Source organism: Hemicordylus capensis, chromosome 3, assembly GCF_027244095.1.
Source record: "Hemicordylus capensis ecotype Gifberg chromosome 3, rHemCap1.1.pri, whole genome shotgun sequence".
Taxonomy (NCBI): domain Eukaryota; kingdom Metazoa; phylum Chordata; class Lepidosauria; order Squamata; family Cordylidae; genus Hemicordylus; species Hemicordylus capensis.
This window is the reverse complement of record NC_069659.1, coordinates 209,463,615-209,484,174: the sequence shown is the minus strand read 5'-3', so window position 1 is coordinate 209,484,174 and position 20,560 is coordinate 209,463,615. Positions and strand designations below refer to the sequence as shown.

General features: G+C 42.9%; 1 protein-coding gene across 23 annotated transcripts in view; it reads right to left on the bottom strand.

The window, feature by feature from the left end:
* ZMIZ1 (zinc finger MIZ-type containing 1) overlaps positions 1-20,560 on the bottom strand; it is a 640,668-nt gene that overhangs the window by 253,325 nt on the left and 366,783 nt on the right. For all 23 annotated transcript variants that reach the window (XM_053309119.1, XM_053309136.1, XM_053309123.1 and 20 more), the window contains one exon: positions 18,545-18,655. In XM_053309119.1, coding sequence (XP_053165094.1) covers positions 18,545-18,604 — 60 coding nt within the window. In that variant the 5' untranslated portion in view covers positions 18,605-18,655. The remainder of the gene's footprint in view (positions 1-18,544; positions 18,656-20,560) is intronic.

Below are 20,560 nucleotides of genomic sequence, written 5' to 3'. Positions count from 1 at the left end.
GGTGCTAATTACTCAGCTGGCTGAGATCCCCTGTAGATCCCTTTCACATATCCCAATATAACCATATCTTGCATACTAGGGGCTAGTGGGCTCAGGCCTGGTGTCAGCTCATGGCACCCATGGACAAATGCCAGGGGTCCACTGCCCTAGAAAGGCCCACTGCTGGTGCGTGGTCCTCCCTTATCTCCCCCTTTATAATTGCCCCCCAGCAACTAGTGGCAGTGAAAGCACCAGGACTTGACCAGAGCTTGCCCAGTTGAGGACCCATCACCATATCACTCCAGCAATGCTACATTAGGGCCCCAGGCCAGGTATTTGCAGGGAATTAAAATGATGCATGCTGTGGCCAAGTCCAAGTCCTGGTGTTTTTGCCTCTGCTTAGTGCCAGGAGGGAGGAAAAATGGCAGCAAAAGCACTTGGAGTCAGCTGGAGCATGCATACTGCTGCAAATTCTTCTCCTCTTCTGCCAATTGTCATCACCACCTCTGCTTTTACTGCTGACTGCTGCCCACTGCCCCTTCTTCCAAGTCATCCTTTCTCTTTCACTGCTGCTATCACCACTTGATCTCACTGCCACACAGCAAAGCCCACCAGAGAGCTTTACCAAGGGCCCCCTCAAACCTGAAGGGGTTCAAAAAGAAATACAAAGGAGATGGAACATAACAAGAGACCCCAGTAAGAGGCATCAGATGGAACAGGTTTGCAGGAAGAATGCCCTCTAGAAGTCACAAGGCCAGGTGAGGCAGGTAAGGAGGCAGCCCTGCAAGAAAGCTTCTGGACCTACTGCAATCCTACATGGGGCTATCCTTGAAGATTTGGTGGAGATGGCAGCTGATTACAATAGAGCATTGTAATCAGCTGCCATCTCCACCAAATCTTCAAGGATAGCTCCCTTGGTGGCACTGACTCCCTTGGTGGCACTGGGGTACCAAGATAATATGGTTTCTGTGCTCAAGCATCTGCACTGGTTTCCTGCAGTTATCTGGACATGCTAAATTATAATCCTGAATATATTCTTAACATTAGGGGGGGGGGTTGAGGGAACATAGCAGAAAAGTATGGTAGTTCCCCTTCCTTTCTCATGCAAAATGGGGTACATTTCTGACCAAAATAGATTAATGTATCTAAGTTCCAAGTCTCACAATTAAAAGGTTATTTTATTTATTTTATTTATTTATTCAATTTCTATACCACCCTTCCAAAAATGGCTCAGGGAGGTTTACACAGAGAAATAACAAATAGATAAGATGGATCCCTGCCCCCAAAGGGCTCAGAATCTAAAAAGAAACATAAGATAGACACCAGCAACAGTCACTGGAGGTACTGTGCTGGGGGTGAATAGGGCCAGTTTCTCAACAATATTTGTTGTTAGTGTTATTACTCTCCCCCTGCTAAATAAAGAGAATCACCATGTTAAAAGGTGCCTCTTTGCCACATTAGCAGGGGTAATGCACTAGCAAAACGTAGCTGACATCACAGAAATGAACCAAATTTTGCACACATGATTTCAACCTGTGATTAATTGAGGGTGTCCCTGATATGAAAATTTGCCCCTCCAAGATGAAACCCTACACAAACTTGATTGTGAAAAAGGAGTGGGATTGTGAAAAGGAGAAGGATTGTGAAAAAGGAGTGCATATTACTTCCAGGTAATATGCACAGGATCAAGCTGCAAAAAATATAAAACACAGTCTTCATCCAGACACTCTTTCCAATGAGTGACTTATGCAAACTTTGAGGGGGGTGGGGTTCATGATTAGATGTGAATTTTTCTCGGCACCAGAAGCGAACTATACAGGACTTACAAATCACCCATAATCACTCAGTGTAATTCTTAAATGTAGCTTTTTATTAGTCCAAAGCCTCAGACATTAGGAGGCTGAGTCAACAATCAGAGTACTGTGACCTCAACCCCCTTCCTTTGTGTGTATGGGAAACAGCTCATTCATAGAGTCCTTCCCAGTCTCACTCTCTGAGAGTCATTTCCCTGACAACTAGGAAACCAAAGTGGCATTGCAGGTAGAGGTACTAACTGTTTTTTAAGTACAGACAGATGGGACTTTTGGAAAGGGGAGGAAGGGGTCAATGCAATGTTCAAGTAATGGGAACATGCATTTGCAAATTTGTCAACAGCATTTTATTTAGACCTAATAGCCAAAGTTTCAAAAAAGAGAAGATGGCATCTCAAGTCTATTCCAATAACAAGACCATTTTACTTATAAACTACAAATTGGCTGACCAAAGTGAGACCTTTGATTTAATTTGCCCATTCAACGTTCTGTTTGGCTTCTTAGTACATGATAATAATGGTATCTCCATGGAAGATTGAGACACTGGAATGCAATTTGATATGCACAACATGTCTGAACAGTAGCTTAGCCCCTGCACACCTTGTAAAGGAAGTCAGAAAAGATGCAAGACACTCTGTAAGGCAAGCTGTCTCCCTTGAGCATTGAAATGTCACTACAAAATGCTCATTTATGACACTATTTAAAATGCTCATTTATGACATAATTATCAGTTAGCAGTTCTAGCATCAGCTTGATCTAAGGGAAAGGTATAAACACACCACGCAGTGCATTATCTGAAGCAAGGTGTCTCAAGTATTGGGTAGAATTCTAAGTACATTGTGTGTGGAAGATAGCTCATATTCATGCAAATTGCCTTCACACAGTTTTGGACAATTACCTCTCCTGCCGCATGCTTCACCCCATTCCTAAGGGTTCCTTGACCCTCAAGAGAAGGTTTATGGGGTTGCAAGGGGGTGCTGTGAGAAAGGTGCAGGGAACCGTCCTAGAATCCAACCCATTATATTTTATCTGTGCCTTTCTAATCAAATCCATGCAAATCTTTTCCAAGCATGGGTGCTTCCATGATCACATGGAGGGTGGGGATCAAATAGATAAGGATGTTGAAAGGGACAAGATACCAGTATTTGAGAAATGTAGCTTAATTCTATAAAATTCAATCTTATTGAATTTAATTACGCCTATACCCAAGTAAGTGTACATGACATTGCAGCCTTAATAATAGAATATACAAATCAGGCTGCCTGAACATTTAGTAAATGGATCCCTTGGGCTCCACCTTTTTGCCTTTGCTCAGGCTGCAGATGGGTCCCAAGGTAGAAGCCCTTTCTGCTTTGCATTTCAAATTTCACTAGACTTCATCATGGGGATGGAAAGCGGCAAGGAGTACAATCCATGAACAAAGAAAATCTGCAACAACCAAGTTGAGAGCAGGCCCACTGCTGAGATTAAGTGGACCTAAGTGGAGATTTCCCTCCATGGAATTGTGGAGGGAAACAAAGCCCTGCATGGACTGAACTGAAAGCACCTGCCTTTAAACACGGCCCCCGTCCCCAACTTTCTGAAATTGGTTAAAATGACACCCTCATTACATTACTCCCCTATGTCTTTCCCAACATTGCTATGTGAATTTAGATTGTACACACTTAAACCACACACCATCTTAGGATGATTTCACACATTGTGGATAATAGGCTAAGTGCACACACCACTTTGTGTGAAGTAGATACACACTGTTACACCACATGTACATGCAGCAGGTGGAAGCAACTGGCCATAGCTCCCTGACCTGTGTGCTCCACACTGACCTGTGCGTAGGACAGGACAGATACAGCTCCGAGCTACCCAGGCAGGGATAGATATGGAAGGGTGACAAGAGCCAGCAGAGGAGCTTCCTGCTGGGATTTGCACATGCCATCGCCCCTCCCCACAACTACATGGCGAGGGTGATTCAAAATGAGAGCAGAGGGCAGCTCTCCTTGAGAAAGGTGGGTGTGCTTCCCATCACCCTTCCTGGCCAATCAGTGGTGGGGGCCAATCAGGTAGCAGCTTAGAGAGGTTGCACACTCATCTCACCTCAGCATGCCATTTGAGTTGCTTGCTGGCCCTACTTAGCCACTACGGCTGCTTGTTGCTGCCCATCTCTCAGTTTGTCCATCCAACCATCCATTCATTATTGCTGTTCACTTGCACCTCGTGGTTACTGTCTGCCTCACCCAGCCTGCCCTGAGTGTTCATGCTTGCTGCTACATTCATAGAGAGAGGACCAGGTGAGTGTGGAGACATCTTTATCAGCTTGTAAGGAGAGAGGCCGGTGGATGGGGAGGGTGAGTTGTTTGCTTGCTTGTTTGCTTCTGTAGCCATGGTCAGGGTGTGTCTGAAGGAGGTGGGGCAAATTAATTTGGTGTGGCGGGGTGGGGGGAGTCCTGCTTCCTTTGGGGAGACATGAGTTCCACTCCCCATTCAGTCATGAAACTCTCTAAGTGAATTTGGGCCAGTCACTTCTCTCTCAGCCTCACCCAGCTCACAAGGTTTATGTGAGGATAAACATAAGCATGTTGCACTCTGAAGGCAGTGCACAACTGATCATGACTAGCAAGTTTCAAGAATTTGCCAATCAAGTTGAATTTACTGTGTAAACTGCCTGGAAATGTGAGTTTGGTATGGTTTTCAAGTGTGTAAAATATGTATTCCCACGCCCTTTGAGCTGTCGGGACCAAACTTTGCAAAGTGACTTCCTGGGACCCTACGAGTAACATAGGGTACCCAGGAAACCCGACAAACACCCCACGCAGACAGGTGGATATACAGTGGGTATAGCCACAAAACAAAGTGCAAAGTTGGCCTGAGCAACACCAGGCACTTATAGCTAGTAAATAAATAAAAATATATCTGTGAGTGAGTGAATGAGTGAGTGAGTATACACACATATCATTGATTTTTATATAGAAATGTTAAGAAGGCCCTACACATGATGATTCACCCTGAACCCCACACTCTGCTAGGGACAGCCCTACTTATATGGATGAACCTCCAATGAAATGGGTTCTTGCAAAACACTTTGCTTTAACCCAACAGGTCAGGACTTGCAAAAGTTCTTTTGTTTATTGTATAACACAAAAAAACTGTTTAGGAATTCAGTGAATACAAACTTTGTGATACCATCAATTAGTGGTCTTCAAACTGCATTCTTGGAACCCTGTGGTTCCTTGAAACTATCAGGTATTCCTCAGTGAGCTGATAAGTAAGGAAGAGATGCTTTGCTGAAAGACATCTTGCTTGCTGCTACCACCAATGTTCTCCTGGAACATATAGCTTCAGGGGAATGCTAGGTGTGTTCTAAGATGTACTTGCAGTTCACACAGAACAAAAGCCCAACAGGGAACATGATGAAGAATAACCAAGAAGTGGAACTCTTTCCAGAATCCTTTTCCAGAATGTGGAAATGGTTCTGTGAAGCTGGAAAGTTTGAAAACCTTCCCCACTGATGCAACATAAGCAAACTGAAAAGGTACTACATAAGACCGAACAAATGCATTCGAAAAATCAATCAGCCCAATAGTTTAGTAGCAGACCTAGGGTAAATGTAGATTCCTAAGACCAGCAGCAACTGTTAATAGGTAATAGAATCTTTAGCTCCTTATGGAAAGAAGACTCATTCTTAGAAAATAGATAACCTTCGATCAGTAACTTTACACATAAACAAGAGGAAACAATAGCAAGAGAACAAAGAGAGGAAAAAAAACACACACACACCTTGCAGAGGACTGAAATGAAATGAAATGAAATGAAATGAGAGAGGAATTTTGTGCAAATTACAAACTGGACTCTACAAAAACCCTTCCCTGTTATGATATTATCACAGTGGGTAAGAAAGGAAATAGTTGGCAAACAGCAGCCATGATTCTGACAACAGATATCTGGAAACATCTGCATGAGTTTGAGAGCTACTTCACATTTTTCTGTAGTGTCATACACCAGGACACACTGCTCCAATGATCAGAAATATCTGCTCTAAGCAAATAGACTTTTTATGTTTAGAAACAGAACCTTATGGTACCCTCTCTGTGTGCACTTAGGAGTTGGTGCTGTGTAGTGTCCAGGAGCAGGAACTCTGATACAGGAAGTCAAATCTTATCTCAGCCATGAACTTACCAGGCAGTCTTAGGCGAGCCATTACAGTGTGTACTCTTCCTCCCTCCTGTACTTTAAAAATACGGGCATAATTTACAGAATTGTGGTGTATTTTTTGTGAGTCCCTTAAGGAGCATGGACTCATCTGTACAATTAAACTGTTGTTAGATGACCTGAGCTCTTGGGATAGAGCAGAAACTGCATTCAAACACACAAACAACTAAATTGCCATGTGCAGGAGCTGTAAAAAGATCACCTGGATTTACCCCTTGTAGTGAGAGAATGGTTCAACAAGAGCAAGCAAATCTCCGGAAACCTGGTTGAACTAGGTCTTTTCTGGGGCACTTCAAAATGTGCCACTCTACTGGACTTTGGCAGGAAGACTGAACTCATTCTTCTGGAGTTGTCCAACTGAAACCACATAAAACAATCTGGAGTAAGTGGTTTCACGATAGGCAGTAATCCTGTACACAGTGATACATTCATTTATTCAATGGGGCTTGTATGTGCAATTTACATGAAGCGCTATAAATTAACAATCTAGTCCTAAAATGAAGCCAATGTACTTTTATTTAAGCCAGTTGATTACAGTAACTTCATCAGGACTAAACTGATTTAAATGCAAGCATTTTAATAAAGCAAGTTGGCACAGTAGCTGTGAGACTCCAAATATCCCTTTTATGTCTAATCCGAATCTGTTATTCTGTTCTATGTCATTTTTACTGTTCTAATAGTAGTTGGTAATTTATGGTTCTAATAATTATGATATGTTGATTTTCTGCTGTTTTAAACCTTTTAGGCCACTGTGGAAGCTTTTGGGTGAAAAGTAGTCTCTTACATTTCCATAATGAGCAGCAATGGTTCATAATGAACCATTCTTGGAGCAGTCTTGGAGGAAACTGATTATCTAGACCCATTTCAAACTGGTTTCTGGGCTGGCTATGGGGTGGAGACTGCCTTGGTCGGCCTGATGGATAATCTCCAACTGGGAATTGACAGAGGAAGTGTGATTCTGTTGGTCCTCTTGGATCTTTCGGCGGCTTTCGATACTATCGACCATAGTATCCTTCTGGAGCGTCTGAGGGGGTTGGGAGTGAGAGGTGCTGCTTTGCAGTGGTTCTGCTCCTACCTCTAGGGCAGGTTCCATATAGTATCCAAAATCTGAGCTTTTGTATGGTGTCCCTCAGGGCTCCGTATTGTCTCCGATGTTGTTTAACATCTACATGAAACCGCTGGGAGAGATCATCAGGAGATTTGGTGCAGGGTGCTATCAGTGTGCTGATGACACCTTCATCTATTTCTCCATGTCAGCATCTTTGGGAGAGGGCATAACCTCTCTAAATGCCTGCCTGAAGGAAGTGATGGGCTGGCTGATGGATAACAAACTGAGACTGAATTCAGATAAGACGGAGGTACTCATTGTGCGGGGTTGAAACTCGAAAGACTATTTTGATCTGCCTGTTCTGGATGGGGTCACACTTCCCCAGAAGGAACAGGTACGCAGTCTAGGGGTGCTTCTGGATCCAAGTCTCTTCCTGGTGTCCCAGGTTGAGGCAGTGGCCAGAGGTGCCTTCTATCAGCTTCGGCTGATAGGCCAGCTGTGCTCGTTTCTTGAGATAGATGACCTCAAAACAGTAGTACATCTGCTGGTAACCTCCAGACTGGATTACTGCAATGCACTCTGCAGGTGAAACTCGGAAAATTAGAATATCGTGCAAAAGTCCATTAATTTCAGTAATGCAAATTAAAAGGTGAAACTGATGTATGAGACAGACGCATTACATGCAAAGCGAGATAAGTCAAGCCTTAATTTGTTATAATTGTGATGATCATGGCGTACAGCTCATGAAAACCCCAAATCCACAATCTCAGAAAATTAGAATATTACATGGAACCAAGAAGACAAGGATTGAAGAATAGAACAATATCGGACCTCTGAAAAGTATACAGTGTACTGTGCTTGATTGGCCAGCAAACTCGCCTGACCTGACCCCATAGATAATCTATGGGGCATTGCCAAGAGAAGGATGAGAGACATGAGACCAAACAATGCAGAATTGTTGAAGGCCGCTAATGAAGCATCCTGGTCTTCCATAATACCTCATCAGTGCCACAGGCTGATAGCATCCATGCCACGCCGCATTGAGGCAGTAATTGCTGCAAAAGGGGCCCAAACCAAGTACTGAATACATATGCATGCTTACACTTTTCAGAGGTCCGATATTGTTCTATTCTTCAATCCTTGTCTTCTTGGTTCCATGTAATATTCTAATTTTCTGGGATTGTGGATTTGGGGTTTTCATGAGCTGTATGCCATGATCATCACAATTATAACAAATTAAGGCTTGACTTATCTCGCTTTGCATGTAATGCGTCTGTCTCATACATCAGTTTCACCTTTTAATTTGCATTACTGAAATTAATGGACTTTTGCACGATATTCTAATTTTCCGAGTTTCACCTGTATGTGGGGCTGCCCTTGTACGTTCACTGAAGTGTGGATGAAGAAAGACTGAGTGGATGACGAGTGGCGCAGCCGCATATAGAGGCTGGGGGTTGGGTTCGAGAGACAATTTTGATCTGCCTGTTCTGGATGGGGGTCACACTTCCCCAGAAGGAACATGTACACAGTCTAGGGGTGCTTCTGGATCCAAGTCTCTACTTGGTGTCTCAGGTTGAGACAGCGGCCAGAAGTGCTTTCTTTCAGCTTCGGCTGATACGCCAGCTACATCCGTTTCTTGAGTTAGATGACCTCAAAGCAGTGGTACATCTGCTGGTAACCTCCAGACTGGATTACTGTAAGGTGCTCTATGTGGGGCTGCCCTTGTAGGTAGTCCAAAAACTACAATTGGTCCAGAATGCGGCAGCCAGGCTGTTCTCTGGGTCATCCAGGAGAGACCATATCACTCCCGTATTGAAGGAGTTACACTGGCTGCCAATATGTTTCCGGGCAAAATACAAGGTGTTGGTCATAACCTATAAAGCCCTAAACAGCTTGGGCCCTGGGTATTTAAGAAAACGTCTTCTTCGTCATGAACCCCACCGCCCACTGAGATCCACTGGAGAGGTCCATCTGCAGTTGCTACCGGCCCGTCTGACGGCTACTCAGGGACGTATCTTCTCCGTTGCTGCCCGGAGGCTTTGGAATGCGCTCCCTAGTGAATTAAGAGCCTCCCCATCTCTGACAACTTTTTAAAAAGTCTTTAAAGACGCATCTGTTCACCCAGGCTTTTAACTGATATTGTTTTGATTGTTTTAATGTTGTTTTTATAATAGTATCTTAACATTTTTTAATTGTTGTGTTTTAAATTTTTGTTTTTGTTTTTAACTAATGTTTTATTTTTGTTTTTATCTTATTGTAAACCACCCAGAGACGTAAGTTTTGGGTGGTATAAAAATATGTTCAATAAATGAAGTAAAATAATAAATAATAATGCAGGTAAATTAGAATGGAGTTAAGATTACAACTCTTCAGTAGGCAAAGTTACACAGGAGCCTGAAGGATGGCAAAAATATATGTAGACTTGAAGCCTTCAGACAAAAGAACTGACTGGCAAGTTCAAGTGAACACATGGAGTGCAGCTGTTCCCTCTGCCCCTACAGCTTGTTGTCCCCAACTTATATCACACTGCAGTGACAGTAAAAACCACAACTGGAAGAATTTCCCTGTCAGGTCTAGACCTAGCAACCTTATGCTGCCTCGGCTCCTTGACTCACAGTCCAAGTCCTCCAAACTATTCTTTCCTGTTCCTTCTTGCCCAGAATATACCATTCCTCCTGTCCCTAGATCCTAAGTATATGGCTTCCATCCCACGATTACTTTCTCTTATCTTCTCCATCTCTCTCCCATATATTGTGCCCCAGGATTCTTGCTTTCCCTACCACTACCTACTTTGTTCCATGATCTTTAACCACCCATTCTAACAGCCAGCCTCCTTAGCACTCCTGTCTCCTCTGTCTATAGCATTAGAGACCCTCTTAACCTCAAATGCTTTGATATTTATGCAGAGCTTCCCCTCTCACTTGTTTCTCAACTCTTCTGATCTTTTTTTGATGCCTCTTACTTCATCGACACTTTCCTTAGGTTCCTCTTTTTCAATCCATTGCTTGTTCTATACCATTCATTCTGCCACTTTGCCTCTGGGCCAGTGCTGGTCCGATCCACTGAGCTGCCTGAGGCAAGCCCTGAGGCTGTTTGCCCCATCCCTTGGCTGGGTCTAGGGCTGAGTAGTCCCACCGATGCACTCCTTTTCCAGCACACACTCCACCCTTGTCCTGGGGTGACCATGCCACTCTGATCCTTGCTGGGCAGGTTTCACTGATCCATTGCTCCCGTTTGTCTCCCTTCCACGCTAGTGATAGGCTAAGAAAATAGGAGGCAGTGCAAGCTGCCTAATCCAGCAAGGAGGAGCAAACAGCACATCCTTTCCTTGGGGCCAGCTTGTGCCACTGCTTTCTCCTCCTCACTAGATCAGACAGCCCCCTGACCAAGGGCCATCACCTGCTCCTCTTTCAGCATGCAGTTCCTGTCCCAGGGCAGCAATGCCAATCCTTGCTTTATTAGGCAGCTTCTGCTGCCTCTAGTTTCACTGCCCCATTGAGAGTGAGGTTGCAGCAAGAGGCAGCAGGAACATGCTGCAAGAGAAGCAGGTGATGGCCCCTAGTCAGACAAAGAGGAAAGGAAGGGTGAGCAGGGTAGCATCAAGTAGGCAGAGAACATGAGTGGCAGCAGAGGTAAGGCTGGGGCAGTGGCCACAGGCAGGTTCATGACACCCCCATGGGGCAGGGAAGTGTTGTGTTCACCATCACAAGGCTCACTCAGTGTTTGAAACCTCTGTCTCGCCTTGCCTCATGAGTGAGCTGCCCCTGCTCTGGGCTTTTAAAGCTTACCTCCCTGAAGACCTTTTCCTTGTTCTGCACCTACCTCATGAAGCTGCTCCTGTTTCTAAGGCCTGTGTCCAAGTCAAACTTTCACTTTTCTTTCAAAACTGAAACTGCAACTGTTTTGACTGCTTTGTTCCCTGAATAGTTGGGAAATTCATGAACGTTCCATGCCATCATATCAGGTTATCTGATTAGTGTTAGAGGCTTCACCACAAGTGGAGTACGGCATAGATATTTTATGAGTACTGCTACTTTAAATATATACTTTGTACCTCCATTTTCTAAATAAAAGAATTTCACAAGTGAAGAATTACAAAATATTGTCTAGCAATACAGTGAGAGCAGCTATGGAATACATCCACTCGCCTTTTCATTCTTGGTCAAAACTCTATTTTCAAGTTAAATAAAGGGAACCACTTGGAGAAAGTAGAAACAGCATTCTCCCTCCCAGCACTTCAGACCTTCTGTAACAACTCATCAGACCAATATCACTGGTTATTATGAAATATAAAAATAATTACAACAAAAGTTCTTAAAACACACTGCTTTCTTTTTTCTTTTTTGGCAACTAAATATTTTTCAAAGATTTCGAGTCTTATCTCCCCACCACCATTGAAGTCCCTTTGTTGCCCTTTACTCCACACTTGAAATGACATGTCTCATCAGAATCCTAAATATCATTAAAGACATCACAAAGGTGATGACATGCATCTCATCTATAGATATGGAAGCTGCTTCAGTGCTTGAATTGCAGGAATCCTATGAGGGGTAGTCGTCCCCTTGACACTCTTGAAGAGTGTCAAGTGTTAAGAGTTTCTTCTAACTCCCACCCCTGGTCACTTGTTCTCAAGAGGCACTCACCGTGTTTTCCAATGCCGGGGAGGGACAAGATATGGTAAGTTTGTGCACAGATCATAAAAGGTTAACAGGTAGCACCTCCAGCTATTGTGCATTCCACTCTGTGCTCAACATGAGTGCCCACAGGTTGTCTCAGAACTCTGACCTGAAGGACAGTCTCTTAAACCAGGGACACCCTTAATATTTTGCTTGTTGAACTGAGTGACTCTAGAGGTGACAGAGCCAAAGCATCTCTCATGCTTCCTCCCCACATCATGTCTGAAGCTACTCATTGATTCTACTTTACCAGAAATAAGATCTTCAGGAGTACTTGAAACTGCTTACAGACAGATGCTAACACAGCTTCATACCCATCCTCTCTTCTGCCCTCTATGTAAACAAAATGCACATTTAACACAGCCTACCTGTCCAAGGCTCTCCTCCAAAATGTGGATTGTGTGCAGACTTTCCTGTTCCTCAGTGTCTGCTTGTGCTAAGGAACCCATGGATAGATGGTCAGTTGGCACCATACCTCTGGCCATGGGAACATTCTCAACCTGCTCTGGATGCTGGAGGAACAACTTTGTACTTGAAGGAACTGTCAGAGTTTCATGTTGCCAATAAGCCCTACTACTTCTCTTCTTTGGAGCCATACTCCCCCCTGCCCCACCCCCACCCCCGGCTACTAAGAATTAGCAAGAAAACCAGCGAAGGTCTGTTTAAAGTGAAAACCAAACTCAAGATTCCAGGAAAAGCAGCCGAATGCCACAGCCAGCAATGTAATCAGCCATCTCAGGACAAACAAGCCAGGGAGGGGGAAAACGTCACTGAACAGTAGCTGAACATCTCCTTTGCAGTTTTTCTGTAAGCAATTTATCCAAACAGGAAGTGCCCAACCCCCTGCCTGCCCCAGTGAAATAGCACTATTTAATTCTTCGAGTTTCAGTGCATTTCTGTGGGGGAGGGGGCTGTGTCATCTCATCTTCTCTGTCAGTTAGAAACCAATATCCCAAAGCAGCAAGCATGAAGCAAGATTTCTGGCAGCTAAGCTCTGAACTGCTCAAGAGGAAATGCTCCATTATGTCACAAAGACCAAGGTTTTCCTATAAAGACCACCATGCATTGTTGAAAAACAACATGTGTGCTCCACCCACCAATCTGCAAAGGGCATGATGGAAATAACTCGACTTCCTTAGCACAATGTAGAAAAACTCTTTTGAGCAGAATGTCAGAGTTCACAATGTATTCACTTTTTTCTTCTGTGTGTACTAAATGTACTGTGTGTACAAACTCCAATCACTTAAAAAAGACCCTTGCATTGGCAGAATATATCACTAAACCATGTCGGGCTGTGAGTCCTGTGCTGATAAGCTTCTCTTTCTTTCCCTACCTTGATTGGGGGTGTTGATTTTTGATTAGCAAACTTAGAATATGGAGAGCCAGCGTGGTGTAGTGGTTAGAGTGCTGGACTAGGACCGGGGAGTCCTGAGTTCAAATCCCCATTCAGCCATGAGACTTGCTGGGTGACTCTGGGCCAGTCACCCTTCTCTCAGCCTAACCTACTTCACAGGGTTGTTGTGAGGAGAAACTGAAGTATGTAGTACACCGCTCTGAGCTCCTTGGAGGAAGAGCGGGATATTAAATGTAAATGTAAAGAATATATCAAAGTGGTCAAAGCAGACAAAGGAGGTTTCCCAACAAGTTAAGCATAACCCACAAATTATTTTTGTAATTTCAGGCCAGCAGCCAAAACAGGAGATCTATCAAGTCCATGGTGAGCTGCTATACATTGCCGGTGGGCTGTGTTTGGCTTGGTAGACCATAAATTGTGCAGATCTCCTTTAGTCACCTCAGCAAATAAAAATTATTTTAAGAGTCCCAGGTCACCAAATGCTATTACAGTGACCATCAGCCTGATTTAGAAGTCATAGGAGAGGTATGGTAAATTTCATAGTCAACTGAATCAGAGAAATATGCTTAAATGTAAATCAGTTGGCAAACAGCACAAAACAAAGCAAGCATTTCCAAGTGCAGCTAAATTGTCAGTCACTGGTTTTTTTTTCTATTTTCATTTGTTCATTCCCCTCCCACCAATCCAAAAAGGCTCAAAACAGAAAAACACTACATTTAGGACAGTTAACTAAAATTCATAAAACAAACTCCCCATCACCTATTGTCTCTGGCACCAAGAGCGGCGCGACAGTGAGGCCTCCTCCATTTGCTCAGCTGAGACTATAACTTGGCTCCTCCCCTCCCAGAACTGTCTACCACACTGGGCACATGGTGTAATTTACCACAAAACGTTACAAAGAAGCTCCAGAGAGTCAGCCACATTAGTCTGTTGCAGCAAAAACACCACAAGAGTCTTATGGAACGCTAAAGGATAACATATTTATCATAGAATAAAATTTTGTACAATCTATCCATCAAACCCATCAAATGGGTTGGCAGGTGTGAGTGTATGTGCACATGCACATGTGCGCTCTCGCACTCTCTCACTCACACAAACACATATGTGGAATCAAAAGGCCATGAAATGCAAGTGATATAGTCTGTGAGAACCCTATCTAATTTAAACTTTAGATGCAATTGTCACAAACTATAACTTTTGCTTTTCATGGCCATTTGACCCCCACTGTAAAAAGTAATGACTTTTTACTTCAGATACATAGTTTAGTAGTTTCTCAAAACTTTAGTTGCTCACCGAGCCAAAGAAAACTTTTTTTTTAACAAAACAGAGTAAAATTGAACATGGCAGATAAAAGTAACTACAAAAAAATTGACTAAAGTTGAGTGTGGCAGTGAAATGCAAGGTGGCAAAAGAAATGCAAGGTGACAATAAGGGAGGCAAAAAGAGTATGAGGAACATTTAGCTAAAAGTATAAAGGGGAAAAAGAAAAAACTTCTTTAAATACATCAGAAGCAGGAAACCTGCCAGGGAGGCTGTTGGACTATTAGACAATGAGGGAGTGAAAGAGATTATTAAGGAGCATTAAAGTAAATGGAGTCCCCCAGGGATCTGTACTGGGACCAGTGCTTTTTAATTTATTCATAAATGATCTAGAAAGCAGGGGTAAGCAGCGAGGTGGCCAAATTTGCAGATGATACCAAACTCTTTAGGGTAGTGAAATCCAAAACTGATTGTGAGGAGCTCCAAAAGGATCTCTCTAAAGTGGGGGAATGGGCGACCAAATGGCAAATGTGCTTCAGTGTTGGCAAGTGTAAAGTGATGCACATTGGGACGAAAAACCCCAACTTCAAGTATAAGCTGATGGGATCTGAGCTGTCGGTGACTGACCAGGAGAGGGATCTTGAGGTCATGGTGGACAGCTTGTTGAAAGTGTCGACTCAATGTGCGGCAGCTGTGAAAAAGGCCAATTCCATGCTAGGGATCATTAGGAAGGGTGTTGAAAATAAAACTGCTAATATTATAATACCCTTATACAAAATGATGGTGCATCCACACCTGGAATACTGTGTACAATTCTGGTCACTACATCTAAAGAAGGACATTGTAGAACTGGAAAAGGTGCAGAAGAGGGCAACCAAGATGATCAGGGGCCTAGAGCACCTTTCTTACAAGGCAAGGCTACAACACCTGGGGGTTTTTAGTTTAGGAAAGACGACGACTATGGGGAGACATGATAGAGGTCTATAAAATCATGCATGGAGTGGAGAAGGTTGATAGAGAGAAGTTATTTTCTCTCACATATTACCCTAGAACCAGGGGCCGCCCCATGAAATTGATTGCCAGGAAATCTAGGACCAACAAACGGAAGTACTTTTTCACACAACACATAATCAACTTGTGGAATTCTGTGCCACAAGATGTGGTAACAGCCAACAACCTGGATGGCTTTAAGAGGGTTTTTGATAACTTCATCGAGGAGAGGTCTATCATCGGCTACTAGTTGGAGGGCTTTAGGCCACCTCCAGCCTCAAAGGCAGGATGCCTCTCAGTACCAGTTGCAGGGGAGTAACAGCAGGAGAGAGGGCATGCCCTCAACTCCTGCCTGTGGCTTCCAGTGGCATCTGGTGGGCCATTGTGTGAAACAGGATGCTGGACAAGATGGGCCTTGGGCCTGATCCAGCAGGGCTCTTCTTATGTTCTTATGTTCAGTGAAAGAGTTAAAGGCATGATAGGTAGGGGAGAAATTCTGTGGTGCCCCCCTTCCCTTGATGCCCTAAGCATGTGCCTGTTTTGCCTTATGGTTAATCCAGGGCTGCGCCAGCCCAAAGTATTCTGATAACTGAGACGGAAAGTCCAACTGGCATCCTCATCTCATTAATGAGTGTGGGTATCCTGCTGTTGTGCAGTTCCTGTTTGTTACTAGGAGACCTGTGCCAGGGAACTTTCCAGTTGATTGTGCCACAAGGATCAGTACAGTCTACCCTTAAAAGTTATCAAAAATAGAGTACAAAATGTTCCACTGGAAAAATCTTTAAGGCAGTAAAATTGACCCAGGTCCTCTAAGGTTTGCTTATATGATTTTTTAAAAAGGCAACAAATAATTTTTATATATATATATATATATATATATATATATATATATATATATATATAAAATTGGGAGAGGAAAAGGAGTTTAGATTTTAAAGAAAGCCTGAAAACATTCTAGCACTGGGAAGATGATGTTTGTATGCCCAAGTGAGCTAACCTGTCATAACCCTCTACTGGAACTTGATCCACTTTAAGTGGAACATGGATTATCATTTATACATTTTTGCAGAGTGTAGATGAGGAGCAGAGGCAGTCTAGCTCCTTGAAACATTAGCTGCTGCTAGCAAGATTATAAAAAAATGTAGGTACTGGATGCTAAAGAAATATTTTGCCTTTTTTGGTCTTACCCTTTATGTCTTTAAGATACCCCATGCCCTTGCAATATAAATTAAAATACATAAACGTATCTCTGTTGGATCTTGCAGACATGTATTTGTCTTCACACTGCTGCCCCAGACTGTTATGATACTTCGTACTTAATTCATGTGGGATATCATCCCCGGTCTGGTCCTCATCACACACATACAGCATATCAAATTCTGTTGCCAGTTAGTAGCTTTACTGACCTTCATCTGACAATGATGGGCATTAATGGCATAGAGGTAGTTTAGATTATTATTGTCACCCAGCAGCTTGGTGCAGCATATGCTTACAATTCCCAATAATACAGGATTGTTGGGGTTTGTTTTGCAATCTACTCCAAACATTTAGAGCTGCTTCACGCTTCATACAGTATTGCAGCATTGTTACATGGTAAACATATAACATATAGATACACGTCCCCAAAGACTCAGGAACATGCAGTACAAATGCACTGGGAAACCACAACTAACTGCAGCCACACACACACACTCATACCAGGTGATATGTTTGCAGTAGTTGGTATGGTACAATGTACAGATACAGCATCAGATTTAGACCAGCAAAGCCAGAGTTCAAAACTTTGCTCATTCATAAAATTCACTGAATGACCCATAAAGCTGAACATTTTAAAAGTAGGATTGGCTCCTTTAATACTTTCCGATAATTTTCACTCAAAATGGGTGAAGATTGTTATCAGCAAATTATCTCTATGTGGCTTTTCACCAGATCTCTTGCTATCGCTGGGTTTTGAGAGGGCCAAGGAAATGTTCAAACAATTAATTCTGGACAAGGAAGGAACTCCAAAGTGATTTAAGTAAGGTGCCTAGAGCCTATAGGGCTCTTAGGCAGATTCCCAACTTTCAGCCGGCACCATATTTGGGTACACTGATTGTGCTCAGATATTGGTGGGTCTTCTATAGGGCCGATTTCAATGCCCTCCTATCAGCCCTATTATAAGGCAGATACAAGAATATCCCTGTTCAGCAACATTTTTGCCCATGTGGATCAGGACAGATTGAAGCAGTTGGTCATGTTCTACTGTATTGTGCTTTTTTATGATGACTTGCACCATAAACTAATTACACCCATGGTAAAAGCTCTTCCAGGTCAATCTGATGAATTTTACATTTGGTTTCTTTTAGCATATGAAGATAATAATATTTCTTATAATGTAGCCAAATTATGTATTTTAGCCTCTAGATCACGCCTGGCAATTGTAGCTTTCCCCAAAAGGGGAAGCATTTTGGGAAAATTTTTAATTCCTTGGGCTGTTGTATTTACTGTGCGTTGTGTTTTTTTAAAACTGGTAAGTATACTGGTCAATGACTGCAATAAATATTTGATTGAAACCAGTCATTATCTCTCGGTCTAACCTACCTTATGGGGTTGTTGTGAGCGGGGAAGAACTATAAGCTCTTTTAAACTCCTTGGAGCAAGGGCAGAATAAACATCATTTTAAAAAAGAAATGACTGTGGTGCAGAGTATGTGCTAACTGAGCAAAGAGGCACCTTTTAAAAGTGATGATGATCTTTATTTAGCAAGGGGAGAGCAACTGGTCCCATCCTTCCCCAGCACAGCATCCCTCCAGTGGTTGTTGCTGGTGTCGCTCTTAACTTCTTCTTTTTTTAAGACTGTGAGCCCTTTGGGGACAGGGAGCCTTTTCATTTATTTATTTATATCTATGTAAACCACTTAGGAAACATTGGTTGAAAAGCAGTATATATAATATTTGTTGTATTTTATTGTATTGTAAGTGAGCACATTGTCTGGGTCTCTCCACCAAAACATAAATGAGTGCGTGCACACACACAAACAACTGGAGAAGTAAATTTGTATGAAAATGTTCAAATCATGAGACCATGTTCAAATCTGAATGATTTTTCATCTACAGAAAAAACACTGCCATTGCTCAGCAGGCTTTGATACAACATAAATGCTACAAAGAGCGCAGCTGACATGCAGTGCTGTGGGTGCTTTAGCATGCCCAGATCTTCTAATGACATGCCTTCGGCTTACCTGTTTTATGCACTGCAGCCGATCATTGGTCTGCTGTATGTGCCTGTCCATAGAATTCATTTTGATTGTCTCCACTTGGATTCTACCTGAAAGCCATTAAAATCCTTCAAGCTGCAAGACACAAAAAGAAGAAGAAAGATCATTAGGGGGGTGAGAGTCAAATTTAGTTCTGCCAATTCTACATTGGAAAAGATCCTGGATGTTGCACAGCTTATGTTTGTCCTTTGTGGCAGGTTTAAAGAAAAGAGGAGTGCTCTCTTAGAAGCAATGTTATTTTCATTAGGTCCATGCAAATGGGCAAGAATTTCACTAGGCATTCTGATTCAGTATTTGAAGCATGTACTGTTCAGATCAGGGCTTTGGACTCTCCCCCCGCCCCAATTTGCATTAGAATACATGCTTAGTCTGAATATTTATCCATAGGATACAATGGGGAGAATCACTTAAATGCCAATTTTCTCTTCATTTCTTTGCAGAACAGGATGAAAATAATAGGGATGGTAGCCCCTTAAGTGGGCATGATATTTCAAATAAATAGTTGCAGAAATGTCTTAAACAAACTTTACACTTTAGAGCCGGTCTTGTGGTAAAGTTGTGCCCTCGTGTCGGTATAGACCCCTGTGGTTTTCTTTGGTAGAATACAGGCGGGGTTTACCATTGCCTCCTCCCACGCAGTGTTAGATGATGCCTTGCAGCACCTTCCTGTAGCTCTGCTGCCCGATATAGGTGTTTCCCATATTCTGGGAAACATACCAGCAGGGATTCAAACCAGTAACCTCTTGCTCGCTAGGCAAGTTATTTCCTCACTGTGCCATAAGGTGGTTTTGTGGTAGCAAGCATGAATTGTCCCCTTTGCTAAGCAGGGTCTTCCCTGGTTTGCATTTGAATGGGAGCACTGTAAGATATTTCCCTTAGGGGATGGAGCTGCTCTGGGAAGAGCACCTGCATGCTTGCATGTAGAGGGTTCTAAGTTCCCTCCCTGGCATGCCCAAGATAGGGCTGAGAAAGATGCCTGCCTGCAACCTTGGAGAAGCTGCTGCCAGTCTGTGTAGACAATACAGATTTAGATGGACCAATGGTCTGGCTCAGTATAAGGCAGCTTTCAATGTCCCTATGAAGCAAAAAGCCATAATTAATTTTTGTTATTTCTACAGTGGGATAAGAATAGCAGAGAATTGGTAGCCCTTTCTGAAGGTAATGCCCTTACGTAATGCCCTCATTCTCCCACTACTTGACAGATCGCCGGGAGACTCGGACCAATTCTACAGCTTCCTATTACTTTCAGACGGTAATCCCTCTAAAAACATACAATATTGCCAAGTTCTGCATGGCAGCATGAAGAATTTGCCGGGCTCTGACTGCTAGCAAAAATTCTTCAGTTATTCAGCCCTACTGCTTTTACTATCTCAGTTTATCTTTTAATCTTTTATAGACATTGTTTTACATATTCTAGCACTGCAGCAGTTTTATAGCATGTAACTTTTAACAGCATCCTATACATTTTAGCCCTACTGTGACTCTATAGTTCTCATGCTATTTTAGTCACCCACAGTTTTTAGCCTTACAGCCATCTTATAGTAATTTTATAGTAACCTCACAGTCTTTATGCTGATAAGGCATAGGCTCTGTCATTTTCAGCTGCTCTCAATTGCTTTTAATACAATGGTTATATGCTCCTTTTACTTTATGCTGGTCTAAGACCGTAATAAAGATTGATAGAAAACAAAAATGTATACACCCCCCCCCAAAGGAAACAGACTTTAACACACACACATTGTTTCAGACATGGTCTCCCAAGCTCTGCCAAGAAGCCTACTTACAACCTCCCTCCAATTCTCTTCACATCCCCATCCATAATCCATTGTTAATAAGATCTCAGGAAACCTGTTCCATCCCTGTCAGAATGGAGCCTACCAACATTATCAGGGGTCTGATCCATAACATTTCTCTCACCCAAAATTCCTCAATTCCTCAAACCATTTTTGGGGTGAATTCCAGTTAGACTAGGGGCCACAC